Raw genomic sequence first — 12271 nt, 5'->3', positions numbered from 1 at the left:
GTACCAGAAAATCACTGATGACAGTCGGTGATCATGAGACCAAGGAAGTGAGGTCCATAAATCAAGGAATGACTGTAAACATAACATGGAGATCATCCATGTTGCCCCAGTCACAGCTCCAACAAGTTGTCAGTACAGCTGTGCGCCTGCTTAAAGATATAACATAAAACATTTAAAGGCATACGCGAACAAACGGGCTGACCCTCAAATGTGAAAACTCAGAGATAAGTGTAGCCATCTGTTGCTGGGTACGGGAACTATCAAAATTCACACTGGTCTCACCCCTGAGTGATATTAAGGGGTGAGATCAATGTTAATTTTGATACTTCCTGTACCCAGCAACAGATGGCAGCACTTATCCGTAAGTTTTTATAATTGACGTTTAACCCGTTTTTCTGCGGATGTCTTCATTTTTGAAGGTGGTGTTGATTGGAACTCCTTCGTCAGACTTTAGATGTATAATAACCACTTCTTCCTTCTAGAATATGCTGTCATCTTCAAAGCTGAGAAACAGTTCTCGAATAGATGATAATATTACTTAGCGTTTTAAAAAAAACCTTTCAATCTTAATATATCTTACAATTACTAATAAAATAAACATATAATTTCCAACTAAGTAGATGATTAAATCAGACAGTCGTTCTGTATTTCTGTTAAAATATGAGCACAGAAAGAATCGGACAGAGCAAACGCAATCAAAAACTTAACATCTGAGGTCATCAGTCCGCTAGAACTTAGAACTACTTCAACCTAGAACCGCTCGGCCACCGCGGCCGGGGCAAACGCAATCAGTTGAGAATAAAGAGAGGCAGGAAGGCTGTGTATAAAACGCAATACGGAAGACCACATGGCACAGAAAATTAAAGGAAACATTGCTTCAACAGTTATGATGGATCGGACGTCTGAGCACGGCTATAGATGGTGGAGGCTGCTGATTTTATTTGTTGCGTGACTGAAGAAATTGGGGAGGCTCTTTGATATTAAATACGTCAAGCAAGTTTTCCTGTTTTGAATTATATTTGCCCGTCAGAAAGAGGGAGGAGGGCCGGACGGACTTATGTGGTGGAACTTCAGCCATGCATGTTCATATAACACGAAGTACAATAACCACAAATAAAAGCTTTTTATTAATGCAGGGGTGGTTTATGTAGCGGTTAACGACTTCTGAAACTTGGGAGCCGGTTCTGTAGCGGTTTGGTGAGAATGTAGCACGAAAATAGAGGTAGAAGTGTGGTATTGACTGGGAGCTGATGTGGGAGTAATCAAAAAGTATGTACTACGCAAATTCTTAGAATTAGAAACTATCCGGCCATATTTTATAGGGAACTGAATGCAGTGGGGAGGGGACGATGTGTGTGATAGAATGGATATGGGTTTGAACAAAGATATCTATTTGGGAGAAAAGGAAGTGGGAACCATTTAGGGAGTATGGCATTTAGATAAAATGCGAAACTGGTGGACAGCTGGATTTTTTGGAGAATATTGGGCTCTAGGACTGATGTGCTTCAGGACTTCGGTAGCAGTGTAGAAGATAGTGGGACTTAGATGTAACCATTTAGTCAGATATATTGGTCAGAGTGGGTCCAGGTGAATTCTTAAAGTGGAGTGCTGTATTGATGGAGCCGATGAGCCGATGGGTGCTGTTAATTCAAGTGTATCTGGAGGATACATTATCTTAGGTTTTAGATGGGTCGTGTTACAGTATGGGATTACAGCAGGTTAGCACATCATTGTAGGCAAGAGGGTAGGGTTTAAAACCATTCTAGTTTAAATAGTCAGTAACACATTTTTTGCAGTAGTATTCTTAGACTCGAGATGGGGAAGCTTCTAAAAAGTCTAAGTTAATATAATGGTGAGTGAATTATTTGGAGAAAAAACTTAACGTTCGGAAAGAGGTTTTCGGATCTTTGGTCTGTGTGCATGCAGGGGGGGGGGGGGGGGGAGGAGGGAGATTGTAGTGTGTGTACAGACCATTAGTTTCGGCAGCGAATTTACAAAGTAAGAAGGTATGAAAAGCACTATTTGAGGGTTTGATGAGAATGGAATCTTCAAGGAGTGTGGTTTAAGGTACGATCCGTTTAGGAAAATACTTTTTTAATGGGAAATATTTTTTGTTCAGAAAATTTGTGTTATAATATCATGATACAAATGAACGTTTTGGAGCTTACAAATGGGCGAATTATGATTAACACAAAAAAAGTGCCAAAAGTACTGTATCTACGGTGATCGACCTAAGCGAAAATCAGTGACTTGCACTCCATCGAGGGCAGTGTGACAGGATGAACAAATGGAAATACTCTTGATGTCACTGTTGTTTCTCATTTTACTATACATGTTGGTACGCAGATCTGCATTCTCTGTTGTCAGGTTCGCGGTACGTTAGCAGCTGGAAGCTTTGCATCCTTTACTGAAGATTCGTGCAAAGTATTCGATGACGCGACACACTGATGGTTACAGCCATCGACAGCTCCCTGCTCTATTTCTTCAAGTAATTTAATCCACAGTCACAGAACTCAGCCATTAATATCAAGGATAAATTAAGTGTAAATCTATTATCTTAGTGGACCATCCACCGCTACGACCGTCACCTATGGATGCACCAACGTAGGTCACAATGACTTTCCTCCCGTCAAAATGACCCTCTTCACTGTAGTCAACGCCGGAATTGTGTTGCCTCGAAGCTGGCGCTCCACAAATGTAGTGTCCTTTCTCGTAGTCGTACATAATGTGACCTTCAAATTCCATATATGTCCCTGATCGGTAACTGCTATGTTTGCCCCTATTTCCTATCTTTTCATTTACAAACTCGATTTACTCTTAATTTTTACAGAAGGTACTACAAGGCAAATTTAAAATAATTAAAAAATTAAAGCAGGGCATTATAAACTCAGCCTTATGCAAAACATAATGATTTCTTTTACTATTTATCAACACATGTTCCGATAGCTGTAAGTCAACTTCTGTCCGTCTCGAATTATTTCTGTAAAATTTCATACATGGTGCATGGCTGTTTTTTTGTTTGATGCCTACAACAGTTTTGTTTAATTTGTTTCGATAGTTCACATGAAACTACACTAACTGTGAAAATGAATTTCTACAGATCTGCTTCTTTTTGTGCCTTTTATCGTTTAGAAAGCTGCAATTCATTTTCAGAGATAATGTAGTTTTAGGTGAGTAATTCAAGCGAATGAAACAAAATGCACAGGCTAGAGTTTCTTACTTGAAACAGGAAAACAATCATGATGTTTGTATGATATTTTACAAAAGTGAATCAAAACGCACAGTAGATGATACTTACGAGAATGTGTCGAAACATTGTGTTTTTGGTCGACATGAAAGTTTTTTGGGTATGGTACCGCGTCATAATGTAAAAAACTACTGCTGCAACGTTTCGGCATGAAGTGGAGTTTGAAAACGGAAATTCACTTCGTATACAACAAAAAACGTCGACAGGGGCTTCCAGCCCAAACAAGACGATTCTTAACATTCAGTTACATTATCTTCATGACTACCTAAATAATGCGAAAAAGTACACTGCACACATTTACACATGTGATGATTTTTACGATTCTTTAAACAGATTATGACAAAACTAATAGAAATGGCTGTTAAAGGAAAACAAAAATTATTTTCTTCTTGTCACTTGTTTGTTGATAACACATACACATCTGCCTCGCCAGTATACATAGATAAGATCAAAACTTGCTTAACAGTTCTAGAATGAATGCAATTCATGAGAGAAATGTTCTTTTCTCGAAATTATTCATCAGCAGTGGAATGGTAGAAGAAAAAATGCCGGACTACAACTAGAACCTTCATTTCTTACACTTAGTGAACGCGATTAGCTGGAGCTATGTCTGTTATGAAGCAAAGGAAGTATTTTCTTCTGAGACGCCTGTTGCAGGTATGAGCCACGCAGCAGAAACACAATACATGTTTCTTTCATTTGGGCCAGACATGGACCCGAATTCTAATGACGGGAAGGTGATTGAGCTGCTAACAACTCTGTGGACAAATTTCGCTAAGTTCGGGTAAGTAGTCCCAGACTACTAAATCTCTTAATTTTATTGCCGTAGACGTCGCGTATGAGCCTTATAATACTGGGAAGAGGATATTTCAGTATCTCAAAACGTAATGTAAATCATTTTCATGTCATAATGGTTGGTGGTCATAATGGCTTTTGTTACATAGTAGGCTGTGAATAAGGCGCAGTCAAAGAAAGTAGTCTCTCTCCCTCCCTTTCCCTCTCTCTCTCTCTCTCTCTCTCTCTCTCTCTCTCTCTCTCTCACTCACACACACACACACACACACACACACACACACACACACACATACACACACTTACGTAATTTTTTACTGTATCTAATATAGCTCAGTGATATAAATGTTTTTCCTGGATTATTTACTTTCATATAGTAACTTCCTTTGACAAAAACCTGGAAATGTAGGCCTAATTTGATTCACGGGCACACCATTCATAAAACCGGTATGTATAAATATGTACAAATGCACAGTGTATAATTTATGCAGTTAGATTTTTGAGTATTAGAAAAACCCGTGCACATTGCTCTCTCCCTTGACTTCAGTATGCTATTTTGATCTTCAGTGTACTGAAAAGTATCTGTTGCCACCGCATGCAAGTGCCGGTCTTTTTAAAAAGTATATCACACCTCAGTGAATATTCGATAAATTATAATGTAACGTCATTTCCATACGTTTCTCACTTAAAATTGTCATAAATATTTCACTACTGCGTGATTCTTACGCTTCTAATCACCAGTCTACTTCCATCATTAGATCACTGAAGTAGTTGTATGTTAGCGCTTATTGTTGTACTGTGCTTAGTGACAATGGGTGCCTTTTAGATAAGTGGCTATGTCGAGGTTTTTATGGTGGACGTTTTGTTTCCGCAGAGAGCCTACAACAGATGGAAGTCCAGTAACTTGGGAGAAGTTCACGGCGGAAACTGCTAACTACCTGGACATGAAGCTGGAGTTTGTCACCCGGCAAGATCTCCTCAAGGAGCGTATGGACTTTTGGAAACAAATCCTACCTCAATAAGGCACCGTCTACGTTCGCTACTGCATTGTACACTGCATATTTCCGAATGTGTGAATAAACTGTACCTCTAATGATATGTGTGCTGGTATCTGCCGACCACAAGCGGCATCAGACCATTATGCCTATTGACAGTGATGGAATATTTCTGCATAAAAAAGATATTTAGAATCAATTCTAAGTCTATCTCTAGCACTTGGGAAAATCAACTCCGTGTACTTAATATGTGTAGCCTGAAGTATCTCTATATTTATCATGACCATTAAGCAAGATCAACATTGGAGGTAGAAATATCTGTCTTCTCTCACTCCTTGGGACATCTGTTTTCAAAGTGATAAAGCGTAAACGACTCCATGACTCATTAAATGTTTCCCGTTGCGTCTCCCACAGTAAGCTGAGAATTTCTCTTAACAAACGCAAAACAACCTGCGATGAAAATGGCAGCTCTTGTTTTACTACTTCCATCTACTCAACGAATCTAGTTTGCCACAGGTCCAAGACATTTAAAATACTCAAGAACGCGACAGAGTTTAACAAACGAATTACTTTGGCATCATTTATAATTTCCTTGTTTTTTTTTTTTCTAGGAATCACATTCTGTCTTCTCTGTAAAAGGATATAACCACAAAAGTGGGTAACTTTGTAACACGTTTAGCAGTTTTTGTAACATAATCTTTTAAAAATATGAAGTGAGACCCTTTGTTGTTGTTGTTGTTGTTGTGGTCTTCAGTCCTGAGACTGGTTTGATGCAGCTCTCCATGCTAATCTATCCTGTGCAAGCTCCTTCATCTCCCGGTACCTACTGCAACCTACATCCTTCTGAATCTGTTTAGTGTATTCATCTCTTGGTCTCCCTCTACGATTTTTACCCTCCACACTGCACTCCAATGCTAAATTTGTGATCCCTTGATGCCTCAGGACATGTCCTACCAACCGATCCCTTCTTCTAGTCAAGCTGTGCCACAAACTTCTCCCCAATCCTATTCAATACCTCCTCACTAGTTACGTGATCTACCCACCTAATCTTCAACATTCTTCTGTAGCACCACATTTCAAAAGCTTCTATTCTCCACTTGTCCAAACTATTTATTGTCCATGTTTCACTTCCATACATGGCTACACTCCATACAAATACTTTCAGAAACAACTTCCTGACACTTACATCTATACTCGATGCTAACAAATTTCTCTTTTTCAGAAACGCTTTCCTTGCCATTGCCAGTCTACATTTTATATCCTCTCTACTTCGACCATCATCAGTTATTATGCTCCCCAAATAGCAAAACTCCTTTACTACTCTAAGTGTCTCATTTCCTATTCTAATTCCCTCAGCATCACCCGACTTAATTCGACTACATTCCATTATCCTCGTTTTGCTTTTGTTGATGTTCATCTTATATCCTCCTTTCAAGACACTGTCCATTCCGTTCAACTGCTCTTCCAGGTCCTTTGCTGACTCTGACAGAATTACAATGTCATCGGCGAACCTTAAAGTTTTTATTTATTCTCCCTGGATTTTATTACCTACTCCGAATTTTTCTTTTGTTTCCTTTACTGCTTGCTCAATATGCAGATTGAATAACATCGGGGAGAGGCTACAACCCTGTCTCACTCCCTTCCCAACCATTGCTTCCCTTTCATTCCCCTCGACTCTTATAACTGCCATCTGGTTTCTGTACAAATTGTAAATAGCCTTTCGCTCCCTGTATTTTACGCCTGCCACCTTAAGAATTTGAAAGAGAGCATTCCAGTCAACATTGTCAAAAGTTTTCTCTAAGTCTACAAATGCTAGAAACGTAGGTTTGCCTTTCCTTAATCTTCCTTCTAAGATAAGTCGTAAGGTCAGTATTGCCTCACGTGTTCTGACATTTCTACGGAATCCAAACTGATCTTCACCGAGGTCAGCTTCTACCAGTTTTTCCATTCGTCTGTAAATAATTCGTGTTAGTATTTTGCAGCTGTGACTTATTAAACTGATACTTCGGTAATTTTCACATCTGTCAACACATGCTTTTTTGGGATTGGAATTATTATATTCTTCTTGAAGTCTGAGGTAATTTCGCCTGTCTCGTACATCTTGCTCACCAGATGGTAGAGTTTTGTCAGGACTGGCTCTCCCAAGGCCGTCAGTAGTTGTAATGGAATGTTGTCTACTCCCGGGGTCTTGTGTGGACTCAGGTCTTTCAGTGCTCTGTCAAACTCTTCACGCAGTATCGTATCTCCCATTTCATCTTCATCTACATCCTCTTCCATTTCCATAATATTGTCCTCAAGTACATCGCCCTTGTATAGACCCTCTATATACTCCTTCCACCTTTCTGCTTTCCCCTCTTTGCTTAGAACTGGGTTTCCATCTGAGCTCTTGATATTCATATACGTGGTTCTCTTTTCTCCAAAGGTCTCTTTAATTTTCCTGTAGGCTGTATCTATCTTACCCCTAGTGAGATAAGCCTCTACATCCTTACATTTGTCCTCTAGCCATGCCTGCTTAGCCATTCTGTACTTCCTGTCGATCTCATTTTTGAGACGTTTGTATTCCTTTTTGCCTCCTTCATTTACTGCATTTTTATATTTTCTCCTTTCATCAATTAAATTCAATATTTCTTCTGTTACCCAAGGATTTCTACTAGACCTCGTCTTTTTACCTACTTGATCCTCTGCCGCCTTCACTACTTCATCCCTCAGAGCTACCCATTCTTCTTCTACTGTATTTCTTTCCGGCACTCCTGTCAATTGTTCCCTTACGCTCTCCTTGAAACCCTGTACAACCTCTGGTTCTTTCAGTTTATCCAGGTCCCATCTCCTTAAATTCCCACCTTTTTGCAGTTTCTTCAGTTTTAATCTACAGTTCATAACCAACAGATTGTGGTCAGAGTCCACATCTGCCCCTGGAAATGTCTTACAATTTAAAACCTGGTTCCTAAATCTCTGTCTTACCATTATATAATCTATCTGATACCTTTTAGTATCTCCAGGATTCTTCCATGTATACAGCCTTCTTTTATGATTCTTGAACCAAGTGTTAGCTGTGATTAAGTTATGCCCTGTGCAAAATTCTACCAGACGGCTTCCTCTTTCATTTCTATGCACCAATCCATATTCACCTACTATGTTTCCTTCTCTCCCTTTTCCTACTGTCGAATTCCAGTCACCTATGACTATTAAATTTTCGTCTCCCTTCACTACCTGAATAATTTCTTTTATCTCATCATACATTTCTTCAATTTCTTCATCGTCTGCAGAGCTAGTTGGCATATAAACTTGTACTACTGTAGTAGGCATGGGCTTCGTGTCTATCTTGGCCACTATAATACGTTCATTATGCTGTTTGTAGTAGCTTACCCGCACTCCTATTTTTTTATTCATTATTAAACCTACTCCTGCATTACCCCTATTTGATTTTGTATTTAAAACCCTGTATTCACCTGACCAGACATCTTGTTCCTCCTGCCACCGAACTTCACTAAATCCCACTATAACTTTCACCTATCCATTTCCCTTTTTAAATTTTCTAACCTACCTGCCCGATTAAGAGATCTGACATTCCACGCTCCGATCCGTAGAATGCCAGTTTTCTTTCTCCTGATAACGACGTCCTCCTGAGTAGTCCCCGCCCGGAGATCCGAATGGGGGACTGTTTTACCTCAGGAATATTTTACCCAAGAGGACGCCATCATCATTTAACCATACAGTAAAGCTGCATGCCCTCGGGAAAAATCACGGCTGTAGTTTCCCCTTGCTTTCAGCCGTTCGCAGTACCACAACAGGAAGGCCGTTTTGGTTAATGTTACAAGGCCAGATCAGTCAATCATCCAGACTGTTGCCCCTGCAACTACTGAAAAGGCTGCTGCCCCTCTTCAGGAACCACACGTTTGTCTGGCCTCTCAACAGATACCCCTCCGTTGTGGTTGCACCTACGGTACGGCTATCTGTATCGTTGAGGCACGCATGCCTCCCCACCAACGGCAAGGTCCATGGTTCATGGGGGGGGGGGGTGAGACTCTTAGATGCCACATATGTAGAATTCTGTAATCTTTATCACATGAATTTGAAATTAGCTTTCTTTTGCCCTACTAGCTATTCGGAAAACGGAATATTTTTTTCTAGGAATCACATTCTGTCTTCTCTGTAAAAGGATATAACCACAAAAGTGGGTAACTTTGTAACACGTTTAGCAGTTTTTGTAACATAATCTTTTAAAAATATGAAGTGAGACTCTTAGATGCCACATATGTAGAATTCTGTAATCTTTATCACATGAATTTGAAATTAGCTTTCTTTTGCCCTACTAGCTATTCGGAAAACGAAATATTCACTGTCACAAACTTACCCTCTCACCCGCCCCACCACAGCTAAAAAATTGTAACTTGATGTCCAAGACAAACAAAATGGAGATATATTACTCTTTCATAAAGCTGAAATGACCGGAACTACACTTACTGAAACGAAATAAGAATGCGAAAAGTAAGTGACCTGAACCAAGCAAGGTAATTAGTCAAAACGGTTACACCTCATTTGCGTATCTGTCCAGGGAAAGCCTACGAGAAAGCGAAGCAAGTCACAACTTATTTAATACAATATTCTATATCGAAGGTAGTTACACCAAACTATTACACACTTACTAACAAGGTTCGTGATACGAGATAAAAGAAAAACCTAAAAAATTTAATACAATCTTCGGAGGAATTTCGTGCTACAATTAGAAGCAAAGTTATTATGGAAAATAAAATACTCTCTCTTTCGGTAACTCCGTTACAAATGGTCTTAATTTCATTAATTTCAGTTGTCACACGTACACTATGTGAACAAAAGTATCCGGACACCCCCCAAAACATGCGTTTTTAATATTAAGTGCATTGTGCTGCCACCTACTGCCATATACTCCATATCCAGCGACCTCAGTAGTCATTAGACATCGTGAGAGAGCAGAATGGGGCACTCCGTGGAACTCACGGACTTCGAACGTGGACGGGTGATTAGGTGTCACTTGTGTTGTACGTCTGTACGCGAGATTTCCACACTCCTAAGTATCTCTAAGTCCACTGTTTCCGATGTGATAGTGAAGTGGAAACGTGAAAGGCCACATACAGCACAAAAGCGTACAGACCAACCTCGTCTGTTGACTGACAGAGATCGCCGACTGTTGAAGAGTGTCGCAATGTGTAATAGGCAGACGTCTGTTCAGACCATCATACAGAAATTCTGAATTCTATCAGGATCCAGTGCAAGTACTATGACAGTTAGGCGGGAGGTGACAAAACTTGGATTTCGCGGTCGAGCGGCTGCTCATAAGCCTTTCATCACGCCGGGGCCGGCCACGGTGGCCGAGCGGTTCTAGGCGCTTCAGTCCGGAATGGTGCGACTGCTACGGTCGCAGGTTCGAATCCTGCCTCGGGCATGGAAGTGTGTGATGTCTTTAGGTTAGTTAGGTTTAAGTGGTTCTAAGTTCTAGGAGACTGATGACCTGAGATGTTAAGCCCCATAGTGCTCAGAGCTACTTGAACCATCAAGCCGCTGAATGCCAAACGACGCCTCGCTTGGAGTGAGGAGCGTAAACATTAGACGACTGAACAGTGGAAAAACATTGTGTGGAGTGACGAATCACGGTGCACAATGTGGCGATCCGATGGCAGGGTATAGGGTTGGCGAATACCCGGTGAATATCATCTACCAGCGTGTGTAGTGCGAACAGTAGAATTCGGAGGCGGTTGACGTGTTTTCTATGGAGAGGGCTTGCACCCCTTGTTTTGAGTGGCACTATCACAGCACAGGCCTACATTGATGTTTTAGGCACCCTCCTCCTTCCCACTGTTGAAGAGAAATTCGGGGATGGTGATTGCATCTTTCAACACGATCGAGCACTTTTTCGTAATGCACGGTCTGTGGTGGAGTGGTTACACGACAATAACATCCCTGTAATGGACTGGCCTGCACAGAATCCTGACCTAAATCCTACAGAACGCTTTTGGGATATTTTGGAACGCCGACTTCGTGCCAGGCCTCACAGACCGACATCGACACCTCTCCTCAGTGCAGCACACCCTGATGAGTGGGCTGACATTCCCCAAAAACCTTCCAGCACCTGACTGAACGTATGCCTGCGAGAGTGGAAGCTGTCATCAAGACTAAGGGCGGGCCAATACCATACTGAATTACAGCATTACCGATGGAGTGCGTCACAACTTGTAAGTCATTTTCAGCCAGGCGTCCGGATACTTTATATCACATACTCTTGTTCTGCAGTTACGTGTGCTGTCACGAAGATACCCCTTTAATTTACGAGAATAATTTTCCACTTCTCAGTAGCTTAGCAGAATGTTATGAACGGTCACCACATGTAACTTCATTTGGTTACCTCTTCAAAATTATACTTAATAGAGGATAATTTCCAATAAATCAACGTTCTTCCACCTACAAATGAGATAGAACACACTGCCACAAGAGCTGCCCGGTGCAAGTTAACTCACGTTTCAATATTTGTGAACAAAAAACTCTACAGTATGCTGGTATCACAAAGGAATACCTTTGCCACAAAGTTGCCCACTTTTACAATATATATTGAATTTCTAAAGATTTATGGTAATAGATGTCGGCGGTTGTGGCTAATTCCACTGACCAATCAGAAGTGGTGTGGTAGATCAATATCATTTGTTTCCAACTATTTAGCAGTGATTGTTACCTTGATTCAGTGCGATCGTATTTCATTTCCCAAGTGGCTGCGCGTATATTAATATTTAATACATATCACCAATCAACCGATTATCATCATCTTTAATTTTGCTCTGACTCCCTTGCTCGTCTTTCTTTTTTTCCGTGTGCGGTAAGCAGTAAGCATTGGTCTCGTCACAAACCAGTTCGAGCAATAACCATATATTCTATAAAACAATAAGTAATTCAAATGGTTGCTGTGATTTATATTTATTCAAAAAATCTGCTCATACGCCATCGCAAACATGGAAAAGAAAGGACACTGAGTTATTACTAATTTTTTCCGATTCCTCTTACTTCGCTCAGTTTGCGTCGTAGTACGAACATGTTTTGAATGGGCTTGTGCACACTCATCGTTATCATCACTTCCATCACTACTTCCTTCTTTAGACTCAAAGGTTCTTCAGAATCTGAATCACTGAAAGACAAATCACTAACCACATTATCACTGTTGGAAACAATAGCAGTAAAATTCTGTGAACGCCTCACTACCACCACGAACTAC

General features: G+C 40.5%; 1 protein-coding gene across 1 annotated transcript in view; it reads left to right on the top strand.

The window, feature by feature from the left end:
- LOC126199266 (acetylcholinesterase-like) overlaps window positions 1-5132 on the top strand; it is an 89908-nt gene extending 84776 nt beyond the window's left edge. The window contains exons 9-10 of the mRNA XM_049936072.1: window positions 3905-4031; window positions 4914-5132. Of these exons, the coding sequence (XP_049792029.1) occupies window positions 3905-4031; window positions 4914-5061 (275 nt within the window). The 3' untranslated portion in view covers window positions 5062-5132. The remainder of the gene's footprint in view (window positions 1-3904; window positions 4032-4913) is intronic.
- The last annotated feature ends 7139 nt before the right edge of the window (window positions 5133-12271 follow it).

Source organism: Schistocerca nitens, chromosome 8 (assembly GCF_023898315.1).
Source record: "Schistocerca nitens isolate TAMUIC-IGC-003100 chromosome 8, iqSchNite1.1, whole genome shotgun sequence".
Lineage (NCBI taxonomy): Eukaryota > Metazoa > Arthropoda > Insecta > Orthoptera > Acrididae > Schistocerca > Schistocerca nitens.
This window is presented reverse-complemented; position numbering and strand designations above follow the sequence as displayed.